This window comes from Canis aureus, chromosome 2 (genome assembly GCF_053574225.1).
Source record: "Canis aureus isolate CA01 chromosome 2, VMU_Caureus_v.1.0, whole genome shotgun sequence".
NCBI lineage: Eukaryota > Metazoa > Chordata > Mammalia > Carnivora > Canidae > Canis > Canis aureus.
Genome location: NC_135612.1, coordinates 15,997,893 through 16,010,525, shown reverse-complemented (window position 1 = coordinate 16,010,525; position 12,633 = coordinate 15,997,893). Strand labels below are relative to the sequence as shown.

Genomic DNA, 12,633 nt, shown 5'->3' with positions numbered 1-12,633 from the left:
TTCATTTTGACTAATCATAATGAGACCAATAATTTTTTTCCTTATAGCATGGGCAGTACTTAGAATTTAAAAGTTTAGTGTTCCAAAAATGCTGCTCTTCTTAAGCCACTTTGAAGTAATGCTAGTGAGTCTAAGATCCAGATCTACATGTTAATCTCTAGTTTTGCCTTCAAACAGAATTCAGTTACAAAGAACTTGGAAAGATTTTGAATCTATTCAGAAGAGGAAAACTCTTTAATTTTCTGAGGAGTAAAAACTCCCCAAGAAACTTCATATAGCTTCTTAGATTTTGCTTAGCATACGTGATAAAACATTGATTGTTGCAGTTTGGTGACCCATGAAATTTGGGGGTTAGTTTTCTCTTCAGACCAGAGCATATAATTATGCAAATAAAGAGCTGTCACTGATCTAGTGAAATACTCACAAACACATGCACTCTGAAATTGGACAGAAAAGTGAAAATGGTTGGTGATGTGATGGTGCCATGGTTTGTTTTCCTGCCAAGTTTCTATCCAAGTTCATTATTCAAATTGTAAACTTTAAAAAGAGACATATCATTCTTGGGGTGTTGGTTGTCTTTTCACTTCAGATTCTTTGTATTGGTACTGCAGGCTGGTTACAAAGTACAGTTCAACATTATTTTACCTATGACAGTCTCCCATATTACCCTATGGAATAGCCAAGAAAGAAAAGCTGAATGATCTAGAAAGAAAAATGCAGGGCCTCCCTAGATTTCTTTCTAGAAACATGTTTCATGTCTGTTTCAAGTAGAACTCAACCCAACAATACGAAGAATATAGTGAAATGTTTTTCACAAATCTCAGGGCAAAGGGCTGGGAAAAGTTGCCTGGAAGGCCTCATGGATTAAGTCAAATTTCAAGGTTTTTTTTTTTTTTTTTTTTTTTTTTTTTTTTTTTACATTAGAAGGAAAATAACTGGTCTCTGCATGGTATCCAGTTAATGGTCAAACTTTCAGGATGACTTTCTCCTATCTAGCAATTAAAGCCCACTATATATAATATTTGGTGACTTTAACCTTTATGGTTCATTTACAATTACCACTCTCTAAAACCTTTGTGCTAAGAATTAACAAGAGTTCTTCAATCTAACCATGCTCTTTGGCATCGAGGTCTCCCAATTCCAAAGTTACCACTGCACAGGCTGTTGCATAATTTTAGATGTCATGGAGAGTCCCACTGATGAAATCTGAGAAGGCTCATGTCAGACCACTGACTGCTAAAGACATCACTACATGAAAGATCAGTGGTGTGAAACTTTAAAAACATTGATCCAAATGAATCAATTAAATCAACATTCATCCCTCCTAAGTGTGAGGTTTAAAACTATCATTGTTGCTTTTTTTTTTTTTTAACTCTACATAGATTTCGAGATAAACGTTGGAATGCTTTGATGGCTACTTCTATTCTCGAATCTCCGTTAATCGACTTTGTGCTATTTCCCTCTTTTCAACATCTTCCACTTGGTGTACATTCTTTACTTTTAGTACAGTGCATGACAGTTGCAATGCTTTAAATCTAAAACCGCCTAACAAAGCTGACGCTTTAGGTAGGGTAGCTTTAAGCTCTGTGAAGTGTTGATTAAAAACCCTTTCCCAGACTCAAACTGATCTTTTTGGAGATTAATAGAATATTAGATAAAAGGAAGACGAACAATTCAAGAGACTCCCACTCAGTCACTCTATACAAGGAAGGAAGGAAGGAAAGTATTCAATTTTTGAAAGGGAGTACCTCCTGGAGTCTTTTATTTTATATTATTACAGCCCCTAATAAGTAATCATAAAATAACCACCATTATCCTTTTTTTTTTTTTTTTTGCCACCCATATTTCAAAGATGAGAATGTCTCACATTTATTTAAAGGCATTTTTCCCTTTAGAGGCATGGGGAAAGTTTTTGAGAAATTTTTAGACTTTCTGTAATAGTAATCTTTCTTAATCAGGATCATAGGAACCTGTCAGTTTACAGTTATAAACTATGGTGTAACAGGAGACACACACGTGTTTGGATCGAGACTCCAGATAATCCAGAGAAACATGTGGAAAAATTGAACATATTAGCCTTGATAATGCAATTAAACATATTTTTGTCACCCAAATTCTCTCAAAGGAGTTACAGGTTTTAAAGAAGGAAAAGCTATAAAATATATGTAAACAGGGTATTTCTGGATTACATGTAATAAATACATCAAGGACCTATACAGGGACTTGGGAACAATGCAACGTCATCAGACTCCTTTTGGAAAACACATTTGTTTACAGTATTACTAATAGGTATTTTATAAAATGATAACAATGGATTCAAATTCCCTTGTAGCTAAGGGTATTTTAGATACTAAAAACAAACACCTTAAAAAAATGTTAGCTTTGTGAACGGTACAAGCCAAATAGTAAGTAAGCAGGTGAAGTTAGAATGTGACCTTACAGCAACAGTAATAGTAATAAAAGGAGCTATACGGGTTAAAATATTGATGAGTGCTGTCCCATCATTCCTTTTAAGTTTCGGCTTTTATTAACCTCTGTACACGAATAAATAAACTTCTGAGCAATAATAATACGCCGCTGCTTGTTGGGAAAATTGTTTTTATTTTAAAATGGTAAACAGAAATATATAATATATATGAAAGTCCTGTGCTTTACTTTTCCCCCCCTTTTTGTATAAACCATAATGCAATCCAGGTCGAAGCACAAGGCAGAAACTTGAGAAAACAGCAATTATTACAAATAGATTTTTCTCCCCCCCCCCCCCACTATTATCCATGAAAACTTTTAATGGCTGCGTGGTTAGGTACCTTTATAAAGTCCTCTAACCAGTATCTGGCTTTTAAGTTTTAACAGGACTATTTTGAATCTCGGATTTATCAACAACTCCTTGCTTCCCATTCCGTTTGCTCTAGGAACTGGGTATATAATTTTTTTTTTTTTTTTAAAGCCTACATCCTAACCATAAGCCTCTAGTCTTCTAAAAACCTGTCTACAGAAACCAGAATGGGAAGAAGATTAGAGCAGAAATACTGTTAACACTTGTCGCCTCCAAGCAGGCGGGCTACTACCAACCGATTGTTGTTACTCCAGGAAAATTGAGGTGGATGATTATTACTACATTTATATCAACAGACACATAATCAACAGGTTAAAAAAAAAAATCCTACATTACAAGGAATCTTCTCACTTATCAGTTGGAGGTCTCAGATGGTTTGCCTAGCTCTCTCCGGGTTGCTGCAGCTCAGATCCACAAGTAGGAATTACATTTGCACAACTTAAGTTTGCAAATAGCTCTCTGTAGATGGTTAAACAAGGCTAACAACCCAGCAGTTTTAAAGTATTAAAGGCAATTAAGCAGTGATTCACTCAGGTTGCAAGTAAAGGTTTTCAAAAAGAGAAGTGAGAAAACTCCAGAGAAGGAACAGGAGTGATTTGCTGCATAAGCTGAACACATGTACTTTGCTCTAATTCAGGTGCACACGTGTCATAAATTTAGCACTGCACAAGTGCTGATTTTTTTTTAAAAAGCACTAAAATTAGTTTTCCTGCGAATACTTTCGTATAGTGAAAACACCACACAATTTATAACGCTTTGAAAAATATATTCAATCCACATCAATTCTCAAATCCTCTCAAAGGAAGGTATCATTATTGTATACAGTTCACCATTACTTCTAAGACAGAAAAGATTGCAGACCAACATGCTTGACGTTGTTGGGTTACAATACATTAAGTTATCCAGGTGTTGGATAAAATGACGTTTTGATTTTTCCTCTTATGCGGTTTCTGCTAAAATAATATCAAAAGATGTGTATATATGACCAGTGGAAAAAAGATCACTTTAATTTGCCATCATTAAACCTAGAAGAACGAATTAATGTACTTATATACCAGACACAGATATTGTCAGTTTTAAAACTTGCTGAGATCGGTTCATCATATAAAAGCATCTTGTCCATGAGGTGGTTATTTTAAGTCATTTTTCTGAGGAGGCAGACAGTTCTCCGTCGTTTTTGGGTACATTTTATCATGTCCTCAAATAAGGCAGGTATATCGTTGCATATACTTTAAAAAAGGATGAAAAAATATTAAATTCCGACCCTCACCTGCTAGAAACAGAATCCTTACTAGTAATTAAATTCAATTAAAAATTGATGATGTTGAGATTCAATATTTGAATTTAAAAAAAAATCAGCAAAAATCTCAACTTATTTTGCCTCTTATGTTTCACAGTGTTGGCCAGATATTAGCTGGATCAAAGTAACTGCTGACGCTGTAGGGCACCATCCCCTGCAGAGGACATGGACTACTGGGTTGAGAGGAGCGAATCTTTCAGACCAGGGCTTTCTTTCCCTTTCTGTTGGAGCAGAGAACTAAAAATCAGAATCATTTTGGCCTCACTTGGCCTTCCCGAAGGGAAGGGTGGAGCGGCCCACAGGTTCCCTCCCCCGAGGACAGGGAGACGCCGTCCCTGGCAGGGTCTGGCTCCCCGGGGCTCGGGGTCCGCCTGCCAGGTAGGATCCTCGTCACCGACAGACTTTCTCCCCGTTAAGATCTAGAAAGCAAAGCGAGCGCGCGAGCTACGTTACAGCGCTGAGCTCCCTGCGCCTCGGACGGTGAAGGAGTCGAGTCCATTCTAAAGGCAGAGCTGGGCATTCCCCGAGGACGGGGCCGCCCCGAGGGTGAGCGGGGCCTTCGCTGAGGCCGAGCCCGGGTCAGGGCCCGCGCGGGCTCCGGCTCCGGCTCCGGCTCCCGGGCGGGGGGGTCCGGCGTCCTGCGCCAGCGCCGCTCGGGGCGCTCCCCGGCGCCGGCCGCGAGGGGGGCGGGATGGGGGCGACGCCGCACAGCAGGGCGCGCACGCTCTGAATTTAAATTTGGCTTTTCTGGAGAGGCGGGGGAGGGGGCACCCCTTGAAAAAGCAAGGAAAGGCGTGAAGAGTCTCTTTGGGAAAAATCGACCTAAAATGGGAGCCTGGAATCTAGAATAAAAGTTTGCTTCTGTTCGGAGGGGGGGGGGGGCGGCAAAAAAAGGGGAAAAAGGAGAAGGGCAGGATTGAGGGGGGCCGGGGCCGGGGCCGGGCGGGCGGCGCTGCGCGGCGGCGGGCGGTAGGACCGCGCGGGCTCCGGGGCCGAGGGGCAGGGCGGCGGCCCGGGCGGCGCGGGAGGCGCGGGGCCGGGGCCGGGGCGCGGGGCGCGGGGCGCGGGGCGCGGGGCGCGAGCGGGGCCGGGGCGCCCGCCTCGCTGGGGCAGGTGCGCTCATCTAGAAATAATGCAGCGCGCTCCGCAGCCGACCGTCTCACGACCCCTGCTCCGGGAGGAAAGCGAGCTAATGAGGGCCCGGGGCCCGCCCGGCCGCGCCCCCGCTCCGCGCCCGCCGCCCCTCACAGCTCCTCGTGCTTTAGTCGGTGGGAGCGCCGCGTCGGGGCCGGCCTCGGGGAGCCGCCCTTCGCCTCCGACGCCTCGCTGAAGAACTTGAAGATGGACGGGAAGCTCTTCCAGGACGTCAGCTCGTGACGGTCGGTGCCTGCAACACAGAACAAAGCGGACACCGCCGCGGAGCCGGTGACGAGGCGGCCGGGCCCCGCGCCCCCCAGCTCCCCGGCCGCGCCCCAGCTCCCCGGCCGCCCCGCGCATCCCCGCGCCCCACCCCCGCCCCCCGCGCATCCCCGCGCCCCCGGCCGCGCGCCGCCTCCGCGGGCCGCACCTGTGCCCCCGCGCCCCCCCCCCTGCCCCGGCCCCCTTCCCGCCCCGGGGCCCCGGCCCGCGGGCCAATCGAGGCGCCCGGAGGCCGGGGCCACGCCCTCCCCCCCTCCCCCCCCGCCCGGAGCCCGCCGCCCCCCCGCCCCGGCCCCGCGCGCGCCGGTGGGGTCCCCCGCGCAGCCCGCAGCGCCCGCCTGCCGCCCCCTCCCCGCGGGGTCCCCGCGACCCGGGCCGGCGGGACGCTTCCTGAGGGGTCAGACCCCAAACAGGCGGGCCTGCCGCTGTCCCGGAGGCTCCCCCATTAAAAAAAAAAAAAAAAAGATTTTTCGGGGACAGTCTTAGAAAAGCTGAAAAAGTGCTTCGGAGCACTGACTGCGAAAGGAGCATCGAGGCCTCCTATTGGGTCAGGAGGATGCAGGCCGAGTCTGTCCCCTACAGCCTGATGTTACTGTACAGCTGCTCTCCGTGGCTTCACTCTGATGACTTAATAACGGACAGTGTTTTTCAAGGGGGACCTGCCCGGGCAAACAGGTACCAGCGACGGAGTCCGAAGCACAGATGACGACATTCACCGGCTCCGGCTCCTGGCGATACCATTGCACCCGTCTCTTCCTAACAATTTTTTTTTTTTTAATTAAGAAGTAAAAATAATAGCGAAGACTCTACCGTAAAAATAATGAGTGAACAGCTTTGAAACAGTTGAAATCTCTTCCCAGATCGCTCAATTATGCAGAGATACTGCCTGGAAGTCTTGGGATTCAGGGCCTCCGTCTGATACTTTAACATTGTTAATGATAATTCTTTAGTCTGTAATAGTAGGTCATTGCTATGGTTACTCTACAATGGTGCAACACTTTGCTTTCCCCTTCAGCTATTCGCTGAGACCTGGTAACCACATTTGTTGCCTAGCAACAGTTTTGTGACAGTATCACAATCTGGGAGTTACAACAATAAGGATGCTATGGCTGCAGTCGACCAGAGAGCAGAAAGCTACAGTCTGTGCATGGGACTTAGGTGTGGGAGCTGGTCCTAGTAGGGAAGCCCTCTCTTTACAGGCCTCACAAGGATGCTCCTTCCCCTTGTCCTCTGCGATTTGGCCTATTGAACCTGCCCTGGGAACGATGATCCAGTATTGAAGTCCTATCCTTGACAAACGTCCTCCAACACTACTATATTCATATTAAAAAATGAGGTCATTTCTCTGTCTGCTTACTCATTTTGGGCAAATTTCAGTGTTACTCAGTGGAAGAGAGAGAGGGAGAGGGAGAGAGAGACAAGTGTAGGTTCATCCTGGCAAACCTTAAAGTGCCTGACTTGATTTTTGACAAGTCTTAAAAGAATTCTTGGAGGGGGGGGGGTTATATATATATGCCTGCCCACATCAATAGGTGTGTAAACTTTCAAGTTCTTTAAAATAAATGTAACATCCAGACATTTATTATTATGATTTTCGCTGATTTATTCATATGACAATCTTACTGGATTCTTTTGAATTTGGAGGCATTTATATTCTCCAAACCCAAGCAAGCAGTTCTAAATATGCTCAGACAAACCTACTGTGGATACATTTGCAAGGGGCCTAGTTTCTGGCTAGGTTTATGAAATTCCTATTCCTATTTCTATGGGTGCTTGCAAATCTAGTTTCGTTATAGTAATAACTAATTGCACTTCCAATGATAAAATGCTTTAAAATCCATTGTATTTGTTCCTTTTGAAAGACTATTCTCAGATACATACTACATGGCAACACCCATCCCCAAAAACAATAAGAAAAGGAAGAAAGAAAGGAAAAAGAGGTGTTAATTGTCTTCTTTTCCTTCTCATTTCCCATGCTTCCAGACTCATTTGGCATTTCCTTCATAGTGATCACACTTACACTTACTAGTGTTACCAAGGCTATGATCAATTTGTAAGCTTTCTCAGGGAATTCTTCTCATAATTCCTCCCACCCCTTGAAAACCAATTCAATCTAGGAATCTAGAGGGACCTAAGGAGTCAATGGTCTGAAGCAATTTTAACTCCTTTATTTTTTTCTTTCCTGGTGACAATCTTTCTGAAGGATGAACAAATTTCCCTGGTGATAAAATCACTACAAAGGCTTTTTAGTTTTAGCTTATGATGACTCTCTGCTTGATTAGTCCTGGGCTGAAAAGACCAAAGTCCCTGAGATAACTGAGTACCTGCACTGGCTCTCAACATTTACCCCTGCAATTTAAGAGTATAAATAATGAGAATGTGTGCTCTGTCAGAGGAAGGGAAATTGCTAGGAGTAAAGGTAATAAGCAAAAGTGGCTTAGAAACGGAATTATAGAGAACCAAGTGGGGGAGGGAGAGTTCTCCCTAAATGAAGGAGTAGTAAAGTGAATATTTTACACAAAAATGGCTTTCTTTTCAAAAATTTTTGAAGTCGGTTTTTAATAATTTTATTAAAATACCATTTGAAAATTAGGTTATTGTGTATCCACCTAGGGCTGCATGTACACATTTCAAGAACATGTTTGGAGACCATTTTTTAAAAGTCCGAGCCAAAGTTCAATGACAATATTTACAAATTGATATCAGTACCCTCTATCTAAGCAATGCTTGGAGAATGGAAACTTTCAGAGCAGCTTTCTAGTAGTTGAAGAATACACTACTTTAGGAAAAATTATTCCATCAGGGCAGAAACACTATCTATTCATAAAAGGATATAAAAATGGAAAATTTTGGCCAATCAAAAAAGCAGCCATTATTGATAAGCTGCAATGATGTGCAATATGGAAAATTATTCTGAAATAACCATGTTATTTGAAGGATATAAATATGGTTCCTAGTATTTCTTCTAGCACAGTATTACCTTAATCAAAAGCTCCTATTGTTAGGGACTATGAACTTTTCAGAGCCCCACTGTCCTAATCTAGAGAGGTTCCCACAGTACAGGGAGTAAAAGGTTTCCTATATTAAATACCCATCAGGTTTACAGGAAAAGATTTGTGTATCTTTTTGAATTGGCAGGCTTGTTCTTTCTGGATAATTCACCTTTGGTGAATTCAGTTTCCTAATCTATAGAATCAATTCAGTATCAAAAAGTACAGGGTCTCAGTGCTTCATTACAAAAAAGTGCCTTTGTCCAGTTTCAATAAGTGATTCTTAATGGGCATGGTAGTTGCCTGTGGGGCATTTTCGAAATTGTAGGGATATTTTTGGTGGTCAAGATGATTGTAAGAACTATTGGCATTTAGCAGAAGAAGGCCAGGGAAGCTGGAAATCCTGCAATTTGCAGGGCAATAGAGTATGATGAATTGTTTTTGCAACTCACATGTTTTGTTTTCTTTTCTTTTTCCTTCCTACCTTCCTTCCTTCCTGATTGTATTTATTTATTTGAGAGAGAGAGAGTGTGCGCAGAAGCAGGGGAGAGGGGCAGAGGGAGAGGGAGAAGCAGACTCCCCTGCTGAAGAGGGAGCCTGATACAAAGCTGGGATCATGACCTGAGCTGAAGGCAGATGTTTAACTGAGCCACCCAGGGACATGGTTTTCAAATGTTCCACCAGCTATTCCTGTAGTTGAAAACCCTGTTTATAATTATATGGGCTTAGAATTTAGATGTCTTTAACAAATAATCTCAAAGTACTTTTGGCATCTTTTTAACATACAGAATTTTTGAGGAATCCGACTACCATGTAAATTGAAGGAATGATGTACTTTATGTTGCCCAGAATATTAATAAGCAAAAGTGGTTTATACAATTACCAAGAGTGGTTTACCACTTGAGGAAAACCTCATCGCTGATGGCATTGCTGCCCATGAAGCTTGAGTTGTGGATCAGCACATCTGCATCAGCTTGCATTTGTAGCTGTTGAATCCATGGTGATTTTATGTACAGGACTAAGTATCTGACTACTATATTATGCCTTCTTATGTAGATTTTCCAGAGCACTTAAAATATTGATATGCATATTATTTTTATTATGAGTTACTTTTCTTTTATTCCTTCTATGTGTTAACTAGAGCATTATAATAATTTAGCTATCTTATAACTAGGTGGATCATGTTATCTTTAGAATTCATTTCAAGATAGTAAAAGCACTGCGTAATATTTGTTTTAATGGGAGGTATTTAGATGGTCAAGTGTCAGCTTAAATAAAAATGAAGTTAATTCTTTTTTTATTATATTAGAGATTAATTTTCCCTAAAATCTGAACCCTATACTCTACTACCTTTTATCCTATACGAAGTAGAAAATGTCTTTTATTTCTCTTAATGTTTCTTCCATAAATATGGTTTGTCAATGATGTTATTCACCGTGAAATAACCAAAAGGCAGGAGACAGAAGATCTTCAATAAAATACTATACTGAATATCTATCCTTTATCTACACTTGTTTTTAAAAAAGTGGGCTGTAGCAAATTTCAAAGTGGTAAAGATAGCACAAATGGTCAAAAGGATTAGAAACTTTAAGTATGAAGTATGAGACTGTAAATGATATGAGAGAGATCAAATTGCTAAAATGTGTCATTTGTTTTCCCCAAAGACTATATATTTTTAAAAAGTGTCCTGTAATGGAACTGAGAAAGAGGGAGGCTACATTTATATAATAGCATTTAGAAATTAAACAAAATATGGCTGGAATAGCACTGAGAATGGAATGCTCAAAGAATAGGGTTAAGTAAGAAAGGAGAAAACATTGCTGTGTCTTCTTCTTGCCTATTCCCTTTACTTTTTCCTGGGATGACTTCAATCCAAGTGTTTCTTACAAGTCTGCCTTGTCCACACTCCTCTTTCACTTGATCTTAGTGCTTACATTTTTTTGGGCAAAAACTATGCCAAAATATGCTAGTGAGTTAGCAGCCAAAATCCTGATGTTTACTTTGGCAGATGTAGCCTAGCCTGAAGCTGTACCTCATTTTATGCAGTAGATGTCTTAAAAACTTATATGTAAATATAATTTCTGTAAATAGAATTTCTTTAAAGGAAGAAGTGGGTTATTTACCTTTTCAACGAATCTTTTAATAAAGTGAAGAAATGTCTGGGAAAGCAAATAATCATTCTTCAAGTGATATTACACACACACATACACACACACCACATCAAACTTGCCAGAAACGAGGCTTACTAGTATAATGATGGACAGTCTAAGTTCTCACCAAAGAGATAATTTAGAAGAATTTCTTGGTCAGCTATTCGCTATTCTAATTATTGCTAGTCACCTTATTCTACATGGTCATAGACCAAAAGGTCATGGAATAATTTCAACAATCTATGCATAATTTACATTTTACGGCTGGTTTAGAATAGGGAATATAACTGATGACAGAGTCACTTTTGAATACAAAATATAATTTTTATGTCTTTGTTTCAGGGCACGGGAAACTAGCATGTGCCCCTACCCTCTCACTGACATTCCCCAACCCCCTTCCCCCCCAAAAAAATAATTTGTTTTTAAAACAAAAGGTAATGAATAAATTTTGTTTCCTAAGATAAAGGGGGGTAAAAATCCTAGAAAGATATGAAACATTAATATTAACAAGATAACATGTCTATGATACCTTCAAAATGACAAGGTTTGATTTTAAAAATTGATCTTTAACAAGAAAAAGAAATATGGGCAATTAGGAAGTAATGAAGACCCTGTCAATATAGCTATGTTGATAATAACAGGTAAGGGAATTCTTGAGAAAATCTAATTTATAAAAATCAAGAGGTCTGTAATATGCATTATTGAGTCCCACTGGGATTAACTAATGAACTTATGAGCTCAGCAGCAGTTATTTTTAGAGAGTTATAAAGAATTAGAGAAATACTAGAGCACTGAAAAATAATGTGCCTTCTCAAAAGAAATAAAATCTAACTACTAAAATTCATTTTGAAATGAATTCTAGAGCTTCTATGGAGAACATCATTAGAAATCCCCCCCCCACCCCCTCCACACACAACTTACCAATATTTGAACAGAGAAGGGTTCCTAATGGAGTCTCTCCCAAGTTAGAAGGGGCAAGTGTGAGACTCAGCCCCTGTTGGGGATAGTGGATTCGGTGAGCTGGTCATTAGGACTGTGTGAGGGAAATGCCAAGAACAGCTGAGCTAACATGGGGCACTGCTGTGTCAAATTACTTGTGTAAGAAATAGGCAGGTCTCCTTCCACTGCATGGAAAACGCAATGCTGGTCAAAGCTGAAATGCTGTTGAGACCTGAGGGCAAGTTGTCAAGCTTGACCACAAGTAAGTAAGAGGCTGAAACAAAGGCAGAAGCTCAGTGGTAGAAACTTTGGGTCATTTGCAGCTTCCGGCATCCTGTCCTCTCCTGCAGCTTCTTTTCTAGATCTCTCATCTATGGAAGGGGAGTCAGGGGTGGGGTGGGGGTGGGGCACAGGGCATCTTAAGACCCAGGAAGACAACTCTGGGAAGCAAACTTACTCTTAGGCAGGGTAGAGACAGCCTGCGGGAGCTGTGGGTCGTGGGTCTCTGACACGGAACCTGGAAGACCTCTCTCTCGAATCAACCTCCTAACCAATAAAAAATGGCACATTTTTATTGTTTCAATTGCCTGTCAAACTCACACAGCTGGTGTAGAAGCGCTTTCTTTTTCATTCTTGTCTCATGTACTACTCCTACTGTGGCCTCCCGGGATGCTGTTTCCCTTTAAAAATCTGAGCCTTGGTGTGGGCAAAGGCTCCCTTTTCCAGTTTCCATTTGTCATTTTCCAAAGTAACTTTACTAAGGGATTGTAAGAGGGTAGAACCCTGAACAAGGGAATGCAAAGAACCAAAAAATAGTTATTTCCATAAGTACAGGTTCCTAATCCTATTATTCCCAACACAATAATCAGCAAACGGCTTTGCTGGGCTCCATTTTCAAATAGTGCTCTGCCCAACAGGGCTGGGAAAACTGGACAGGTATTTGCCAGGCTTCTTTCTCCTGGCTTCTCTGTTACTAGATAGTTAACTATGACTAACGGC

General features: G+C 41.9%; 1 protein-coding gene across 5 annotated transcripts in view; it reads right to left on the bottom strand.

Moving 5' to 3' along the window:
- The window catches only part of ARB2A (ARB2 cotranscriptional regulator A), a 419,471-nt gene that overhangs the window by 8,523 nt on the left and 398,315 nt on the right, over positions 1–12,633 (bottom strand). The window contains exon 10 of one of the 5 annotated variants that reach the window (XM_077864607.1): positions 5,229–5,523. The exons of 2 other annotated variants lie outside the window; for them this stretch is intronic. In XM_077864607.1, the coding sequence (XP_077720733.1) occupies positions 5,381–5,523 (143 nt within the window). In that variant the 3' untranslated portion in view covers positions 5,229–5,380. Of the gene's footprint in view, positions 1–5,228; positions 5,524–12,157; positions 12,181–12,633 lie in introns of those variants that run through there. 2 more of the 5 variants (XM_077864582.1, XM_077864569.1) reach the window with 2 other exon arrangements.